Source organism: Conger conger, chromosome 4 (assembly GCF_963514075.1).
Source record: "Conger conger chromosome 4, fConCon1.1, whole genome shotgun sequence".
NCBI classification, from domain to species: domain Eukaryota; kingdom Metazoa; phylum Chordata; class Actinopteri; order Anguilliformes; family Congridae; genus Conger; species Conger conger.
The window spans coordinates 59,809,314-59,829,144 of record NC_083763.1 but is presented as its reverse complement, the minus strand read 5'-3'; the positions used below and the strand labels follow the sequence as shown (position 1 = coordinate 59,829,144).

General features: G+C 39.7%; 1 protein-coding gene across 1 annotated transcript; it reads right to left on the bottom strand.

Annotated features, from left to right (window-relative positions):
- Positions 1-83: 83 nt before the first annotated feature.
- Positions 84-19,563, bottom strand: LOC133126670 (serpin B6-like). Its single transcript, XM_061239009.1, has 11 exons — positions 19,493-19,563; positions 18,095-18,272; positions 14,696-14,785; positions 13,858-13,995; positions 11,670-11,787; positions 10,645-10,787; positions 5,240-5,332; positions 4,513-4,650; positions 2,632-2,749; positions 1,767-1,909; positions 84-1,313 (listed from the first exon to the last, which is right to left on the bottom strand). The coding sequence occupies exons 2-11, from the start codon at positions 18,260-18,262 to the stop codon at positions 906-908; spliced, it is 1,557 nt and encodes a 518-aa protein (XP_061094993.1). The 5' UTR covers positions 18,263-18,272; positions 19,493-19,563; the 3' UTR covers positions 84-905.
- Positions 19,564-19,831: the final 268 nt, after the last annotated feature.

The window sequence follows — 19,831 nt, the reverse complement described above, 5'->3', positions numbered from 1 at the left end:
ACCCCGCACTGTGAATCTATCGAACAACATGCCACGAAAGAAAACTTTGGAGTAATATTGTCGGTGGTGCACAGATTACAACATTGGTGGTGTATTTTATTTATTGCAGTTAATTTCAGGTAAACAAATCAACAATTTGCATGGAGTCCAAATTCATTCCTCAAATATAGTTGACCAGTTGGTAAGAATACAGTAAAAATACAATGGAAGGTGAAAATATACCCCCTGTATATACAGTAGTTTTTTAAACCTAAAAAGTTCAACAAATACAACTGGCAGGTTCATATAGTTTTTCATACACACCAATACGAAGACCTCTCTACTTTCTTCAATAAAAGCAGAAGGGATTCATACTACTTCAACAGCTGAAAGCTCTTAGATTAAAACCACTCTTCAACATTTAAACTTAAAGCAACCAATACATTTTTTTAAAATTATATCTGTGTACACTCATGAGTGTTTAACATGTATGTGTATACATTGCATATACCCACCCATGACAGATAAATCAAAACCATTTATTCAGCAAGGACTCTGTTCATGCTTGAAAACCTACCAACTATTTCTGCTAAATGTGCTAGTTATTAAGGGGGTGGGGGTAAAAAAAATAAAAGAATAATTTTATTGCTTCTTGTTTTTATTACTTGTTTTTTGTCATTTTAGCATTGAGAAAAATATAATGAACAAAAAGGAAACAATGGTCTTTAGCTAGTATTAATCTTCAAGGAGGATACAATGGACATGAATGAATACAATGTACTGCAGCAGGACGGTCTAAGCTCTGAGAAGCAGATCAAAATGAAATATTATTTTAAGGAAAACAGCATTTCAGAGCTATTTAACATGCAGACAGTCTTATAACTCCTCCTTATGACTCCTGCTAAAAACTGGCAGAGTTTAAGACTTCAAGGGGAGCAGAAACGGCCATAGAAGAGGATGCTCTGAGTGGGGTTGTGTCTGATGAAGAACAGGAAGGGATGGTCTGCGATGAACTGATCTGGGGGTGGCCTGGAACATCCAACAATCATGGTGGCAGCAGTGGCGGCAGCAGCCTCTGTGCCCTCCTCGTTCACCTCCACAAAGGCCTTGTGCACCACTTTGGACAACACCAAGTCATTGCTGGGAGACATGCCAGAGAAATCGCTTTTGGACACATCGAAGGCATCCTTCATCTCCATATTGACCAGAATATCTTCCAGGTCATTGCTCTCTTCCATCTTGAACTTGGGCACAGCCAAAACTAAAGGAGTATATTTCATCTTCTCAGGCTGTGTCCACTCGATGAACTTGTTATACGTGAGCTCCTTTTCCAACTGCAGGAAGCCATTAATCCAGTTGAGAGTGGTGGATTTCTGAAGGCTTGTTCACTCCTTACCACATATTATCACACATTCTTATACTCTAGAAAGTTTCCTTTAATTTAAACAAATCTACAAAACATACAATTTCACCAGGGGTGCCCAAACTTTTGCATACCACTGCAACAGATACATTTCTAAAATTGAACACAGGAAAATAAAGCAGAATTTATCATTCAACTGTCATGGAGAGAACATTTCACTTCAACACAAAGTTGGATCAGTGACCTAACTGCAACACTAAAGAGGAGAGCACTTATGCTCTGGAGTCCCATCTTTAGCAAACTGATGTCAAGAAATTACAAAAGTGTGACTGAACAGCACAGAGGATAAAAACCTTTCCAGCGTCAGTGTTGGCAACAGTTCATAATTATTTAGAGTAATCTGGAAAGTGAGTAAGCATGTTACCTCATTCAATTTGAATAGCTGCTCATATGTGTCTCTCCCTTTGAATTTCTTGTCCCAATCAGCCTTAAAATAGATAGCATTCACCAACACCAGACGGGTCATACTGTTAACAGCCCCTTTCGACAGCAGGTTCTTGATTTTATCTACAAGAAAGCACAATAAAGCGGAGATATATAGTTTTGATGGTGTCACACAAGTACATTAATTAAGATATCCAGCTACAGATATAATGCAGTATGCCTTGAATAATCAAGATGCAATTCATCTTTAAGAGGTGTGGAACATGCACAAACAGAAAATTCAACACCTACAATGCAAAATGCAGAACATAAATCTTTAAACAACAAAGAAAGGCATCAGGTGCCAAATATCCTGTATCGTAAGAATGAAAGAAATGTGATAGTATCTATCTTTTTCAATTCAAGTCAATGTTGACAAGCAACATGCTACATGACAAGCAAGTCTGAAGATATTTCACTCCGGTACATCGTTCATACAATGATTGACTGTTGCTGTAAGGCACTGCTTCTTCAATGTTTTAATATCAGGACCCAAATTAGAGGTTTTGTGCCTTTCAGGGACCCTTCCAATGTACTAGCACAGTCTAGTGGACTATAGACCCATTCCAGGACCCACTTTGCAGGCTACACACCTGCAACCAATTTTCAGCTTCAAGTCACAGTTTAAAAAGCACTGCAGTAAAGCAATCACAATTATAATCATTTATCCGAGGCCAAACAATGCAAGCCAATAACAGCAATCTGTCCACTTCTTGATCATTTCAGTGGAATACGTACGACAGAGGATCTGCAAATTTCAAATGAAAGTCTCCTGAACCTGTAGATGTGTCTGTAACTGCAATTACCTTGAGTCTGCTTCTCCACCCAGCTGTTAATCTTCACCCTTTCATCCTCTGCTTTTGATTTGAAGTCAACAGTCTCCAGCTCTGCCTGATAGAACTTCTTTGTGTCCATAATGAATTTCTACAGATTCAGAGACAGTGAAATTCTAATACTACTACCACTACTAATTACAATAAATAATAATTTTATTTAAAGTGCTTTCCAAAGAGATGTAGAATTCCTGAAACTTGAGCTTCATTTTCCCAGGAGAGCCATTTAAAGTTTGGCAGGTGCCACAATGAGAAATGTCACCTGACACTCTATGTTGAAGTTACATCCCTAATCAACTTTTCTAGAAATAATTAGCTCTGGTTCTAAGTTGGTTTTATTAATGCAACACTTCCAACCATTCTAACTTTAAACATCTTTACAGACCTGTAAAACCTCTATTATCTTAAATGGAGTCTGACTATGTTTACCTGTATAGCCACTGTGGATTATTCCACTTTTTAATTGGGGTGTAATCATTTACTGCATACATTCTTGATCAACTGTCGCAAAAAAAAACTGTTAACTGGCTTATTGTTTTAATATCACCTCAAATGCTACTTCAAACATATTATACAATTATTCTATAGGTCGTGTATAACCTTCGTAAATAGTACATTAGTCGGAGGGTTGTCGGTTTGATCCTGCCCTGGGTTTGTCAAAGTGTCTCTGAGCAAGACACCTAACCCCCATTTGTTCCTGATGAGCTGGATGATGCCTTGCATGGCAGCCAATCACCATTGTGTGAGAAGCATCAATTGTGCAGTGCTTTGGATAAAGGTGCTATATAAATGCAGACCATTGACTTATTGTTGCATTTATATAGCACCTGTACTGTATTATACTTATTGTATGCATTGTGTGTTCAGAGATGCTCTTCTACATACCACTGCTGTAATGTGTGGTTATTTGCATTACTGTCACCTTCCTGTCAGCTTTGACCATTCTCATTAACAATTAACTGTTGCGCTTAAAAATCCAAGGTCAGCACTTTCTGAAATACTCAAACCACCCTGTATGGCACCAACAATCATTCCGCAGTCAAAGTCACTTAGATCACATTTCCTCCCCATTCTGACATTTGGTCTAAAAAACAGCTGAACCGCTTGACCATGTTTGCATGCTTTTATGCATTCAGTTGTTGCCACATGATTGGCAGATCACATTTTGTGCCATTGCCCATTTTTCATTGCAACCCCCAGCAAACCTTAAATGACTCTACCGGGAAAACAAAATGGAGGTTGAAGTTCAAGTCTTCAGGAATTTTACATCTCATAATTGTCTAGCAAAACACAAGAGAAAGAGAAAGATCCAAGAGCTGGTGTGGTGCAACCTCCTGGAGTTGGCATGGAATGTCTCTGCAATGTTAATGATCATCCAAAACCCTCATGGCTGGGTTTCACATTTTCGACAGAATGGTAAAACTATTTAATGGGCTCTCCTGAAACAGATGGATGGTTTGCTATTGTGTACATTTCAATGCTTCCTGCACACTCAGGCAGAGGGTTTTGGCTTTGGTTGAGAAAATTGAGAAAGCATTTATAGTGGTTACACTGGAGTGCCATATGGAGTGCTGGAGTGCCAGATTTGTATACAAATGAACCCAATCTTGAAAAGTACTTAAGATCTGTTTGGTCAGCATCAGTATAGGCCAGGGGCTTACAGCACAGGAACTATTACTGAGGCATGCAGTAATGAGACATTATAGCAGTATTAATTCCTGATTTCAACACTAATCAGAGTGTCTGAGCATGCAAGAATCAACTGGTACAAAGTTATGTTGACTAGCCATACATTCATTCACAAGTGTTGGCAAATGTGTACAAAACACAAGGTCATTAAACAAAGAACATTACCTCCACAAACTCGTAAGACTGCTCCCCGTACAGGCGATTTGCCAGGCTCAGTGCATACGGGGCACCCTCTTTGTTGAGTTCAGACATCAGCTTGCTGAATTCAGCATGAATGTCATCATCAGTTTGGGAGTGGAGAGACTAGAGACGTGTACAGACAAACACTTTTTGGGTTTGTTTCCTTACAGAAAATACAAGCAAGACACAAAACTGCTTCAGTTTCTTCTGATTAAGAAAAAATCCCTTTATCTTACTATCTAAATGTGCAAATCCAACTGAAAAGAAACTTTGATTATACCATAAGCACTTTCCATTATAACAGAAGTATCTTATTTAATATAACAATTGTGCAGTAAATCTTTGTCTTTTCTGAACAAGCAAGCAAGAAAGAACAATAAAAAGGAAAGAGGCCAGAGTTTCTCTTTTAGTCTGTTTGAGTATTAAAACACATTTTCTTTGTGTATTGTATTTATCAGACAATAGTTATGAGCAAACCTTCAGATTAGCATTTTTTTTTAACGTCTTTAAATTTCAATATAACTTTCACAAAATATGACTATGGCGAAGGGTAAAGACAAACTCTGGAACAAATTGGTAAAGTTAAAGACCAAGACACCATCACCATAGCTCACCAGTCACCCAACAAACACCCATTGTTAATGCAGCATACTGTATATACAATACATCGCATCCAATTAGTAACCCCAGCTGCAGTAACTTGTTTCATCACCTTCAACACATCCAGTGGAAGCTGGTGTCTCTGTAATTGTTGTTGCTGTCCAGAGTTAACTTCGGGTTCTTTTTCTTTCGTAAAGCCAAGCACCTACAGCATCAACATTTTTAACACTGTGATGACATTAAGTTCTAGAAGAGAAAGCTTTTTTCTGGAAATTCAAATGACAGAGAATATTTGAGAGACAGAGTATGATTCTTGGACATTTAGTAGCTGCCTTTGTGGAAGCCCCAAGTACAGGGGTCATCTGTACATGTACATAGCCTACTGTGTAAACATTACTGCACAAAACACAATAGCTGCCCAGCCCTGAACACATAACCTGAATTCCACACTGGCACTTAGGCATTACATTAGGAAGACTTAGGAAGGCTTAAGCTGCGCTGACAAGACAAGAATCATATGCTGCATTCAACACCAAGTAACATGGTGACGACACATGGGAAGAATGAAGCGCAGCTAGTTGTTGAAACTTGTTGTCATCCATCCAGGAAGCCGTTACTTTGTTGAACCACAACAATATGTGATAGTAGGTTGTCTGTGGTTAGAAAAGCTAAATTGTGCCACTTTGTGAAAACTTTGTGAAAACTAAATATATTGGTTTGAAGGACCAAACAAGCCTCGGCTCTATGTTGCTAGTAGCTTAGGCTACATCTGCCTGCTTCATACTAAGCTGTTACGTGATAGGACACGCTAGGAAAGGTCAGCTTCAAAAAATGTTTAAACGTTTACATTTTAAAATTTTAATTCAATATATTAGATTTTCTTTCAGCAATTTATACTGTAGTTTTATAGACAAAATTTAAACACTAATTACATAACAGATTTCAATTTTTAAACTATGAAATTAATATATTAGAATTTTTCACTTTTAGTTAACTGGCTGTTGCACTGCTATGGAAGAAAATAAGTGCCAACAAGATCAGGACCGGGAGTGAGGTCCACTGCTGTAGACTGTATTTCTTTATTATAATTTTTACTATACGAGGTTATATTTCAGAGAGAGCCCTACGGACCACCATAATAATGACTCTAAGACAACCCACACAAACCATGAAAGCAGGAAATAGAGTAATTTACCTAAAACTCTGTTTAGAACACATTTAGCTGAGGAACAGAAACAAAAACAAACATTTTCAATTGACTTACAATTATGAAAGTTCCATAGCACTATCCAAACATACACACATCCATAGACACATGTAACACATTTTGCCTCTAACAAGCCACTTTTGGAATTTAAGAACATTAATTTTGTTGTAAAACACATACAAATGCATATGGAAAAAAGATAACCCAATTTATTTTATAGTGCACTGCTGCTTTTACTGAATTTGTCAAAACTCACTGAATTTCCCAATTTATCTCTAAATAGTACAATAATTTAAAGACATTATTTTGTGTCCTGGACGCTTGGCCCATTAATAATAATAATCGCTTGAATGCCACAGCCTGTTTGAGTATTGTTGCTGACCATGTGCATCCATTCATGGCCACAATAAACCCATCTAATGGCTACTTCCAGCATGATAATGCATGTCACAAAGCGAAAGTCATCTCAAAACATGAAAATTAATCCAATGTTCTTCAGTGGCCTAACCAGTCACCGAATCTGAATCCAATAGAACACCTTTGTGTGATGCAATCATATATACATGGAACAGAATCTCAAAGGAATGTTTTCAATATCTTGTGGAAAATGTAGGGCATTTTACATAAGTGTGCCTTTCTGCAGACCCCCAAAAGGAAACAGATAGTGTTGACCATGTTGACACAGGGTCAGCAAGGTTTGATGAAAAGACAGTGCTCATCAATACAGGACTATTGCTCCCATCATTGTGCTGCCTCTGCGCAATTCTGCCACCTCAGTGGAATGCTCCCAGAACTGATGAGTTGAAATAGCACTGTATAAACCTTGGGTTTTCCACATACAGTGTTTGGTGTCTTTAGATAGCGAATGATGTAGGAAATAGTTTGGTGTCATTGGTGGTGTAGTACACTGGTTGCTGAATAAAGATCTTGTAGGAATAAACCACAGGTAATGTAAGTTACCTGTGAGTCAGCATCCAGCTGTAATACAAAGGTTAACCAGGTTTGTTGGACATACAGCGATAACATCAGCAGGACCATTGTTAGCGCCGTCTTGTGACTCTTTATTTGATGATTTGTTGTTTTCCTGTAAACCCTGGGTATATAGGGGAACATGGAATGGTTCGAGGAGACTCGCTAATATGATCTCCTGCGCACTATTTGCGTATAGCCATTCATATTACAACTTGTAATTCTTGTAACACATTGCCATTCTATTTCTGCAATGCACATTGTTTAATAAATTGTATTATTGAACCTGCATCCTCTTGGCTCGCACCACTGCACACTTAGCAGTTTAGAGTCCTAACAGACATAGACAACCTAGGATACCTGCACCCCATAGTCACTCGCCTATACACCAGTGCCGTCACAAGATACATACTAAGTCCATACGTACATATTAAATACATACGCAACCATTTCCCTGAAACATACATTTTCAGTATGAGTAATTTCCCACCTTTGAAAATTGATTGATTTAATGGTATTAATAGTACTAGCCTACGTAAATTAAACAGAAAAGAATTTCAATTCAGGACAACAATTTTTTACCGTGCCGTAAAAAATCCCCCCTTGCTGATTTCCTCCATTCACCTATTGTATTCGTCACACTGAATGGTTCCAGACAAAATGTATTAGACAAAGGGAACCAGAGTAATCCGAAAAAATTCATTTTGGTTATTTAACAAAAAAAACGAAATAGAGTTGTTGTGGCCATGCTCCAAAACCTACCAATTAAAGCAGTTTTGCAGATTAGAGTGGGCTAAAATTTGTCCAGAGGGATGGGAAAGGCTGATATCAAATGATAGGAAGCGTCTGGTTGCAATTATTGCTGATAAAGGTAGTGCATCTATTAATTAATTTAATTAATTCTCAATAGCAATTACATTTTCACATTGGTGGTATTGAAAACTTTTTTCAATCAATTCATGAGCTAATAAATACAAAAATGTGTTTAGTGTTTACTCAGGTTGCCTTTGTCTAATATTACATCTTATCAAAAAATCTGTAACCATTCAGTGTGGCATCCTTCACTATTGCTCACAAATAATTTTGTGATATGTATGGTATCTGGTTGAATGTATGTAAATGTTTAATGGTCACTCTGATGTCGAACTCTGGGATCAAGAAGGGGGCAAATACTCTGTCATGGCACACTGTATATAGTAAAAATTTATAATAACATAAAAAAGACTTTTTCCCTCCCATGATTTTGGTGGGCACTGTACGTAATAATCCTTCATTATCACTCACATAGATAATGCTGTGATGTGCATGTTGTCTGCTTGAATTTATGTAAATGTTTATTGAATGTCAAACTGTATTTCATCTCTGTGCCTCAAGAGGTGATCTGAAAGAAGCAGCAGGCAACCACACATTTCAGAGGAGAGTGTGCTAGTCTATGCTCCTCCCACATTGGGTGTGGAGATTGCACCATGTTCGTCAATGCATCAGTTTCATTACATTACATTACATTACATTATTGGCATTTGGCAGACGCTCTTATCCAGAGCGACATACAGTTGATTAGACTAAGCAGGAGACAATCCTCCCCTGGAGCAATGCAGGGTTAAGGGCCTTGTTCAAGGGCCCAATGGCTGTACAGATCTTATTGTGTCTTACTGGGGAACGAACCACCGACCTTGGGTGTCCCAGTCATTTACCTTAACCACTATGCTACAGGCTGCCCTTCGAGTGGGAAAATTCGAGTTTCGAATTATATGGAGATATTCAGTTGTGAATTAAAGTTGAGAAATCTTGACTGCAAGATAGGCCATCCTGCTAAGCATTGGATTCTACACAATTGTGGTGAGCAGTGGTTACCATAGCCTTTCTGTCAGCTTGAACCAATCAGACCATTCTCCACTGATGTCTCTCATCAACAAGGCATTTCCATCCACAGAACTGCCACTCACTAAACTCTAGAGACTTTTGTGAGTGAAAATCCCATGAGATAAGCAGTCAGAAATACTCAAACCAGCCCATCTTGCACCAACAATAATGCCACAGTAGGAATCACAGAGATCACATTTTTCCCCATTCTGATGATTTATGTGAACATTAACTGAAGCTCCTGACCCATATCTGCATGATTTTATGCATTGCAATGCTGCAATATGATTGACTGACTAGATAATCGCAGCTCAGGGTGAGACCCTTGGGGAATGGGCAGTGGCTTCTCTCATTGGGCCCAGATTGCTGGCCAGCCATGGAATGATGGCTTTTGGCCGCGGGCCTTCAATAGAATGTTCCAGTGTTTTCCAGAGTGTTCCAATAACTACAGATGCCTCCTGGAGAGGAGTTCACGTGAACCTGTTCGAGTTGGAGGTGATTTTCAGGCTTTGGTGTACTACCTGCCAAGGTCCCTGACAGACAGTTCCTCACAGGAGGGCTTGCAAGCCTTTTCTCTCAGGGCTGTCATTGAGGGTTGTACATAAGTATTGATCCTCTCATTGAACAAGGGGTGCTGCTTGTGTCTCATCAGTCCAGGATGGCGGGTAGGATGCTGAGGGGTTCCCCCTGGCTATATCTAGCTGCCAGAAACTTGTTGATGGCCTGACGTTGGGCTGTCAGCCCCTTCTCAGCTGCCTCTTATGGGTGCACAGAGGCTATGCCCACCAAAGATGACATGCTCTGTCTGTGTATCCAGCATGTTTGCAGTTGGGAGGTGAAGGCTAAGGCCATCTCTCCTCCATAGCCTGGCATTCCAGCCAAGGGTTCTGCCTCACTCCTTTGTGGCTTGGACTTTGGTTTTGGTCTTTTCATCATCCTCGTCACAGGTCACCAGAGGGGGCTGCCCATTATGGGCACTGAGGAGTTACACCTGCTCGATTAAACAAACAGCTTTTTGTCTGTTTCAGGGATTCAGTGCAAGGGCAGGCTGTTTCTGAGCAGCAACTGGCTTGCTGGGTGATCAGTGCAATAGTAGTGGTGTGTTGCCCCCTTCGACAGGAGTGGTGGCTCATTCGACCAGAGGGATGGCAACCTCCTGAGGAAGTTTGTGCAGTGGTGCTTCCTTGGAGGAAGTTTGGGCAGAGGTGCTTCCATGGAGGAAATTTGTGCAGCAGCTGGTTGGACTTCTTCACTGGCATTCACCAGGTTCTGTCATCTGAATGTGGCATCGTCTGTAGCAGCCTCTGTTCTGTAAGTAGCAGACCCCCCTTAGTTGGTCCCCGTACTTTATTAGTGCGAGTCAGCAAACTGATGTCAAGAAATAACAAGTGTGTGACTGAACAGCACAGAGGATAACACAATTATTCACAATTATTTTGCAGTCACGGAGTAATCTGGAAAGTGAGTAAGCATGTTACCTTATTCAATTTGAATAGCTGCTCATATGTGTCTCTCCCTTTGAATTTCTTGTCCCAATCAGCCTTAAAATAGATAGCATTCACCAACACCAGACTGGTCATATTGTCAACAGCCCCTTTCGACAGCAGGTTCTTGATTTTATCTACAAGAAAGCACAATAAAGCGGAAATGTATAGATGGGATGGTGTCACACAAGTACATTAATTAAGATACTGCATTATATCTGTAGCTGGGCATGTCTTGAATAATGCAGATGCAATTAATCTTCAAGAGGTGTGGAACATGCAGAAACAGAACTTCAGAAATTCAACACCTACAAAATGCAGAACATAAAGTTAACAACAAAGAAAGGCATCAGGTGCCAAATATGCTGTAAAAAATATTACTTCATGAAATATGCGTGAAGTCAATGTTTAGAGTATTACAAAACAAACTACATGTCAAGCAATTATGAAGATACTTTAGTCTGGAACATTATTGGAAGACACTCTTATCCAGAGCGACATACAGTTGATTAAACTAAGCAGGAGACAATCCTCCCTGGAACAATGTAGGGTTAAGGACCTTGCTCAAGGGCCCAATGGCTGTGTGGGGATTAGAACCACCGACCTTGCATGTCCCAGTCATTTACCTTAACCACTGCGCTACAGGCCGCCACAATGATTGATTGTTGCGGTCAATTGATTGGTTCTTCAATGTTTTAATATCAGGACCAAAATTAAAGGTTTTGTGCCTTTCAGGGGCCCTTCCAATGTATTAGCACAGTCTAGTGGACTACAGATCCATTCCAGGACCCACGTTGCAGCCTGCACTCATGCGACCAATTTTCAGTTTCAAGTCACAGTTTAAAAAGCACTGCTGTAAAGCATTCACAATTATAATCATTTATCAGATGCCAAACAGTGGAAACCGATAACAGCAAGCAGCTGTCCACTTCTTGATCATTTCAGTGGAATACGTAGGACAGAGGATCTGCAGATTTCAAATGAGTCTCCTGAACCTGTAGATGTCTAACTGCGGTTACCTTGAGTCTGCTTCTCCACCCAGCTGTTAATCTTCATCCTTTCATCCTCTGCTTTTGATTTGAAGTCAACAGTCTCCAGCTCTGCCTGATAGAACTTCTTTGTGTCCTGAATGTATTTCTACAGATTTACAAAGACAGTGAATGCTTAGCTGTGTCTGGCTTTCACCGAAAAAATGATTATTTCCAAAGGAATATATCAAGTTCTTATCAATGTTTGGGAGAAAATCATCCATCCATCCATCCATTATCTTAACCTGCTTATCCTGAACAGGGTCGCAGGTGGGCTGGAGCCTATCCTAGCAAACATTGGGCTAAAGGCAAGAATACACCCTGGACAGGTCACCAGTCCATCACAGGACACACATTCACTCACACTCATACCCACGGGCTATTTAGACTCTCCAATCAGCCTAACCTGCATGTCTTTGGACTGAGGGAGGAAACCCACGCAAACACAGGGAGAACTTGCAAACTTGCAAACTGGGATTCAAACCCAGGACCTGCTTGCTGTGAGGCGGCAGTGCTACCCACTGCACCATCCGTAATCAATTAATTTAAATTTTTTATCTTTAAATTGAGGTCAACATCTCAAAATTAAAATGACAATAACATACAATACAAAATAAAATAGGGATTCAAAGCAGGAGCACACCAGTCACTGCGTCATGAATTATGTGTTCATATTCAAATTGACATGAAATCATCATGTCAAGTTTAAGGTCTTTTTGTTCATTCCTCCAACTGCCCAGTGCAGTCACTGGACTTTAAAAAGTACCAGGTCACTGCAATTAAGGTGATATCCATGGGATGTGCTGTAGACCAGAGAGCTGAGTTAGTCATATATATATATATATATATATAGAGATAGATGGAGCAAGTCTTTGAAAACACCAGTCATTTCATTTTCCTTGCATTGAAGGCTATATGAAGTTCAAGTACAGATTACATAGTGTTAAAAGCAATCTGGAAGGCGTGGTCTAGGGCAGGGGCACAGAATAAAATTTTACAATCTGGTAAAAATGAAGAATGTATAAAAAACATACTGGGCCTATGGCAGAGTCAAAAATATGATACAACCATCTCCCTTATGTTTGCATGTTTCTGTGTGGAAAAACAGCGTACCCTTTGAATGTTACATTGCCATGTACACACATGCGTGAACATGCGTTATGAGTAAGAGAAAGAACTGATTACTTTGTCCATCTGGAAACAGGGACTAAAAGCCTACATACAAGATGCAAAAATTCACAAATCATTGAACAAACTGATAGATGTATTTTCAATGAAAAAAAATGTTAAAGGAATACACCAACATTTTGGGAAACATACCTTTTTCACGACTTTCTGACGAGATGTTCAATTACATTTTCATTTTTGTGCATTGTCTAATTTACACAAGGTATCTTGGGTGTTTGAAATACACGTGCAGGAAGAAAATGGTGCAAAACCGCTGTAGCCATTCATTTTTGTTCCTTAAATGCATATACACTCACCAAACACTTTTAGGTATTTATTGAGCTTATTTTTTAGACTTCCACTGCTGTAGCCTATCCACTTACTTATTTGCATTACTGTCACCTTCCTGTCAGCTTTGACCAGTCAGTCAAAGCTTGACTCACATTTTTCCCCCATTCTGATGGTTGATGTGAATATTAATTGAGGCTCCTGACCCGTATCTACATGATTGTATGCATTGCACTGCTGCCACACAATTGGCTGATTAGATCATTGTAACAGGTGTAATAAAGTAAAAATGTTCCTCATAAAGTGTTCGGTGAGTGGATTTGGAGCGCTACCTGCACACTCTTTTCAGCCCTAATGCTGCATTACAATAGTTTTTCACTAAATGCTCACCTCCTTAGTAACATAAAATAAACTATTTTTGATACTGTGCCAGATTTGCTAATAAATAAAACCAATCTTAAAAGTATGATCCATTAGGTCAGCATAAGTGAGTACAGGCTGGAGGCTTAGAACACAGAAACTCTTACTGAGAACCTATCACAAATCACAGTGCAATTACTACCTGATTTCAACACTCATAATGTCTCATTCTCAACTCATTTGATCCCGCAATAATCAATTTTACCCATGTCTTTTGTCCACTGTGCATACATTCCTTTCGAAGTATGTGCATGTATTGGCAAATGTATTCGCAAATCTGTGCTATTCATCAACAAAACATTACCTCCACAAACTCGTAAGATTGCTCCCCATACAGGCGATTTGCCAGGCTCAGTGCATACGGTGCACCCTCTTTGTTGAGTTCAGACATTAGTTTGTTGAATCCAGCATGAATGTCATCATCAGCTTCATGAAGGGGAGACTGAAGACAGGCAAAGACAAGCACTTTGTGACACAGATTTCCTTACAGAAAAGCAAGCAAGGCATATCATGCTTCAATTTCTTCTGATTAATGAATCATTTTGATGATCCCATTAGCACTTTCTATTATAACAAAACAATTTATGAAACTAAATTTTATATAAGATTTAGCACTATATAAAAGCTTGTCTTAACAATGATCTCTTAGGAGTACAATCTGAAAGAGCTTGTTTTAAACTACTTTTTCCTGACAATAAATTGTCCCATCTTTTTGTCCTATTCATCAACAAATTTAAATAAGATCTATGTAGAATACTAAAATACTTGGGAAGATTGACTTTTTTGTATAAAGGACATAAACCAGGTACCTTAAACAAACCAAAGGAAGAAAAGGAAGACAGTAATAAAAAAAGGAAAAATACTGATTAATACATTTTGAAAAAGACAAGAATTTTGGTTTGAGATTTACATTTAAAGACCTAATGTCATTTTTATGTATTTAAATGTCCAATAGAAAGTAAACAAAAGTATAAGTACTGTGAAGGGAAAAGACAAATTCTGCAAATTGGAAAAGCAAAAGACCAAGATACCTCAGTGATACTGCAGCTCACCACTCATCCACCCAAAACCCATTGTTAACACAATTTATAGACATCCCAACCTTGTGGTTAGTAAATTCAGCTTCAGTTACATGTTCTCACCTTTAGCACCCCTGGCGGAAGCTGACTTTTTACTTGTTGTTGTTGCAGTCCAGGAGCTTCAGGTTTCTTCTCTTTTCTAAAGCGAAGCACCTATAGCATCATCAACATTTTAACACTGTGATGACATGCACATAGACATCTTTAGGAGACACTGAAAATCAAACGACAGTGTGGCTATAATCCTGCGAACATCATATCAAGCCTTGTGTCAACATACTCTTAAACTTTTTATTTCACTGTGGATTGGCCATAGTGGAAAGACTTGGCAATAGAGAACATTTAACATTTGGAACACTGATGTGTTCATTTCACCGCCATGTGTTATGTTCTGTCATACTGTATGTATTGCAATGCACTTGAAATTGTATATACCTACATTATTATGGATAGCACTGTATTGTACTGGTGATTGCGATTCTATAATTTTATGTTGCTATTTGACCCCGTCTTGGTCTCATTTGTAAAAGAGGTTTTAATCTCAATATGACTTCCTAGTCAAATAAAGGTAAATATATTTGAGAAACTGTATAAATCCAGCATATTTAATAGCTCTCTTGGAGCAAGCTCAGACTGTACAGTCCAAAAGTATTGGAACAGCATGTTCAATTCCTTTGTTTTTGCTATACACTGAAGACAATTGAGTTTGAGGTCAAAATACGTACATGAGATGACAGATCTGAGTTTCAGCTTTTATTGACTGGTATTTTTGTAAAACAACTTAGTGCATATCACCTTTTGTATCAGACCACCCAATTCTTAGGTGAGTAAAAGTATTGGAACATGTGACTTTACATGTGAAACAGGCGTTTCTTTTTTCCAAGATGTGTCCTGTTAGATTGATGGGTTAAACAATAAATAGTTCTCAATATCTACTCTTGGTTTTTGGCTTAGGTTTTGCCTGTGAAGACTGCATTTGTGTTAGAAAAGATGAACCAACATGAAGACTAGAGAACTCTCTTTGGGAGAAAAGAGGGGAAATCATTGGGGATAGCTTGTACAACAACTTGGAATGTCCTGAAAAAGAAAGAAACCGCTGGTGTACGAAGCAACAGACATCGAACATGTTGATCAGGTGAAGGTATCTTAATCAACTGTTTGGAGAAGATCTAGAGAGCAGCAATATAAAGGCTATACCACAAGATGCAAACAATTCATCGGTAGTAAGAATCAGAAGGCGAGATTACAATAAGTACAGCATCTGCCATATGACTAAAATGTAAATGTATGCAGCCATGTTGGTGTGTCCCCCTCAGCTGAGGAGATCTCAGACTGGGGATGGGGGTGGTTGATGCTGTGATTGTGGACTGCAGAGGGGAATTTGTCAGTGCATCCACTTGGATTTAAATTTTACTTTCTTCACTTTGTATGGAGTCCCCCACAGATGGGCTGCAAGACAACCGCCAATGCAGCCTACATCCAGCAATGCCCCAGCTGTGTCCTGTGTAATATGTTACTCCCATTTCCCAGAGTGAACAGACACTGCATTAAACATTATTTCTTCCCTGCCTCTGTTTACTGACTGTGCAGCCTACACAATGGCGGCACATCCTCACAACAGAGGTCAGAAAGGTTTTATCTTTTTTTTTTTCTTTTTTTTTTTCATTGATTGTAAATGAAATTATGAATCTCATTTGGCTTCATTAATAAAAGGGTTCCAAAATATTAGAAAACGGTTTTGAGTAGGCTGATCATCAGCAAATTAGCAGTACACCATAGACTGGGCTGCGACTTGCACCTTAATCCTGGCACCAAAATGGCAATGAGCTGCTTCCACTTGACTGACACACCCCGAGCAGTGACTCTCCTCCCACTTGGGCGAGTAGTTAGTCTCAAAATTACCAGAGGTGTCGGGATCATCTGGAAAATATTAGATCGACAGCAAAACAGCTGGAAACACGCCAGATGCTGGCTGTAAAACAGAGCCCCAAGTGTTTTACCCTTGGCTGTACCTGTATCAGCAGGCTTGCACTGCCAGGGCAAACTGCTAGGTAGTCTGGTCTGGAAGCAGCAAGAGCTGAAAGTGCTGGGCGTGTTTTTAGGTACTTTGCAAAACATGAAAATAAATTAGAAAGGTGTGATTGATAAGGCTTGTGCAAAAATGAATGTCTAGGTGGCTTCCTTCACAGGTATCTTTTAGAGGTAGGGTGTTGATTTGAAATAACTTAATGGCATCAGCTAGTGGCACCAGTTAGCTGGGCCAACACCACCTGAAGGATTCCTCCATTCAGAGCAATGGTTCATTTCTTCTGGTCAGGGCAGCACAGGCTTAGGGCAGTGGTGCTATATCTGCCCCTGCAGGAGGGAGTACAGGGGCTCATGGGCCTAGAGTGTCATGGCTTTCCGGTTACAGGAGGCTCCTTTATGAAATTGATGTCAGTTGGAAAGAGACTAGGTCTAGAGCTGGAATTGCACTTGTTCCTAGTGGAGCTAGAGCCTACACACAGCTGATTTCACTCACTTTTAAGTCTCTGTGTTGTGGGCATGGACGATACACAAAACCATATGGACAGTGGAAGAACTGCTTTCAAAAAATCTGCCTCCTCTGATTTTGGCCAGTGTAGGGGCCCAGTTCGTAAGGGCTGGTCTGATGAAACTGGCCCATTTAAGGAGGTACTGAAATGATTTAGCAATGCATTTACGCAAAAAGAATAAGTAGTTCAAGCTGGCATTTGCTTAGGTATAGTCGCAGCAAAAATAGAGTTCTCAACAAAAAAGTAGATAACAAAATAAACTTCAACTTCAGTAAACTTCAACTGTCATATTGGAACATGATTTCTTTGATCTAGAGAAATGGTATCAAAGATTGTTAGTATATGGCTGATGAGAATCTAAACTGCTGTTTTCGCAACTGAAGTCTTTTTAACAAATCTGGCATTTTGTGTATGATATACAGTTTTTCTGTATGATATAAATATGAACGCAATAATTTGACACGTCGACTCAACCACAAGTTGGCAGAGTGGATATGATTTTTAAAAAGGTGTTTTTGCATAAGGTGTACATAATGACATGTTACACCCCTCCAGTCCTGGTGGGAGCACATGCCATTATGAAAGCCATTGTCTCCTTACTTTCTTACCTGTCCTTTTCCCAGGTAGCCTACTGATTAAGGTGATTGACAGCACCTGAGCGGGACATTTGTTCTCTCGTACAGAATGGCTCACTGGAACTGGCGTACTGATGCTTCTTCAATACAGTTTGTGTGTGAATCTCTTTTACCAAAAATAAATCTTAATTTCACTTTTGATCCGCCAATCTCACTTTTCTGTGTTTGGTCAGTAACAAGCCCTGGCTGTAACAACATTCAGTAAGTCTTCCATGGATGATCCCTCCGTAGCTTATTAATGCAGTTGTGTTGTGCTGGGACGTCTGAGAGTGACACTGTCTGGGCGAACTCACCTCAGCCATCTGTGTAGCTGTGTTCCCCCGGGCGCCCATGTACACCATGGCCAAAGCTGAGGAGATGCTGAGTGGAGAGTAGAAGATGTTGTCCATTTTCTTATGTTCAGTTATGTTCTTAAACAGGTCCAGGGAGAACTTGGTATTTGCAGCACTCAGTGACTCCATTGTTGGTCTCCTGGAAGGGCAATCATTTCAGAAAGAAATGCATCATGCAATGGGAATGATATATGTTTTTGCAACAGTAGAATAATATACAATATACAGTTCTAGAAAGCTATAACTATACACACTTGACTCACTCTTTTAAATACTCTTTACATATGTGGCCGTTAGCGACAACAACCCAGTTCCATTATACTACCATATGTTACGATTACGCCACTCCCATCTATTTAACAGGGATGGGAGAACCCACTGATACTCTACAGTAAAGATCCCTCCCCATGCTAGGGTTATTCAAATGAATGAAAGGATTGGAGGCTGATGTATCAAAAGCAACACAGTAATACTTTATTTATACCATTCGTTCAGAGTAATTCAAATATTTGTTGTGCAAAGGACCAACCTTTACTTACAGCAGTGTATTAGGGGTACATACATGAGTTCTCATCAAGACAAGTTTATATGCAAGATTCCAATAAATAATGTTGGGCAGCACCCCAATGCTCAATATTCACAGGCAACCCACTTTTGATCCACAATAAGTACAGGGCTTCCCAGTGACTCAACACCCCAAGCACTGCAACCAAGGTGACACCAGGTTAACCATAAAAGGCTTGGTCAATACACAGCAATCGTAATCACACCACACGGGTGGTCCCCGTAACACATTGAGCTGTCCCAGCCTTGATATTGCACACTGCTCTCATATAATGGTTGATTACAATAGTACAGCCCACCCTTGGTACTGCACACTGCCCAAACACAACAAGTTGCATCAATAGTAAAACATCAATGATTAAGAGCTCATTTTCATAGACATGATATAAATAAACATATACAAACTTCACATATGGGAAAACAGTGGCTAGCTGTCCAAACCAAATGGCAAAAACGACGAGTGGCGGGGTTTATTCACAAGCCGGTTTCCAGGCCATCCGCTCCCCCGCACGCAGCAGCAATTAGGCAAACGCTCTTAACACCAGCACGATCGGTTGAAAGACATTAAATATGAATATTCTCAGCGCGCACAGCAGGGCACCGCTTCGATGCTTTGTTTATCATATATCCCTTACTGCGATTAAGAGGGAATCACTAGCGGAGATTTAAGAATCGTTCTATTTACCTACGTCCGTCGGTAATCTACAAGAACCCACATACTTATAAGCGTCGTACTCTATTATAAAGCAGCTAATGCTGGCCTAGTATAATGCATGCCAAACAATTCCAATTTACCGCACTTTCCACTCCGCTCCCCTGGCTAAGCAGCTGACTGATGACGCAAGAATCCTGCCCCTATGCACACCTCGTCATTTAAGCCCTTACTATTCGCCTCTGGGTCCTAAAGTCCCACATTCTACACATACGTTTGCTTGTTGGTTAAGAAGGAAAACAGTTTTTCACTTTTCTATGGCTGCTATACCTTTACCAAAACTGGTATTTCCAGACAAGGCTCACTATGATGAGAATCCCATATATAATTTCCACTTTTTTATGAATAGCAATTGCATTCAAGCACATTGCCCTCCAAAAGTATGTTAATGGTAGAGTGATGGTACATTGGTGCTACTGGTG

What these genes read in the sequence shown, in the direction of transcription:
- LOC133126670 (XM_061239009.1), bottom strand. Translation starts at nt 18,262, where the DNA reads ATGGAGTCACTGAGTGCTGCAAATACCAAGTTCTCCCTGGACCTGTTT. An exon ending in AGTCTTACGAGTTTGTGGAG is followed by an intron (nt 2,750 to 4,512) that starts GTAATGTTCTTT and finishes CTGAATCTGTAG; the next exon opens with AAATTCATTATGGACACAAA. An exon ending in GGTGGAGAAGCAGACTCAAG is followed by an intron (nt 1,910 to 2,631) that starts GTAATTGCAGTT and finishes GCTTTCTTGTAG; the next exon opens with ATAAAATCAAGAACCTGCTG.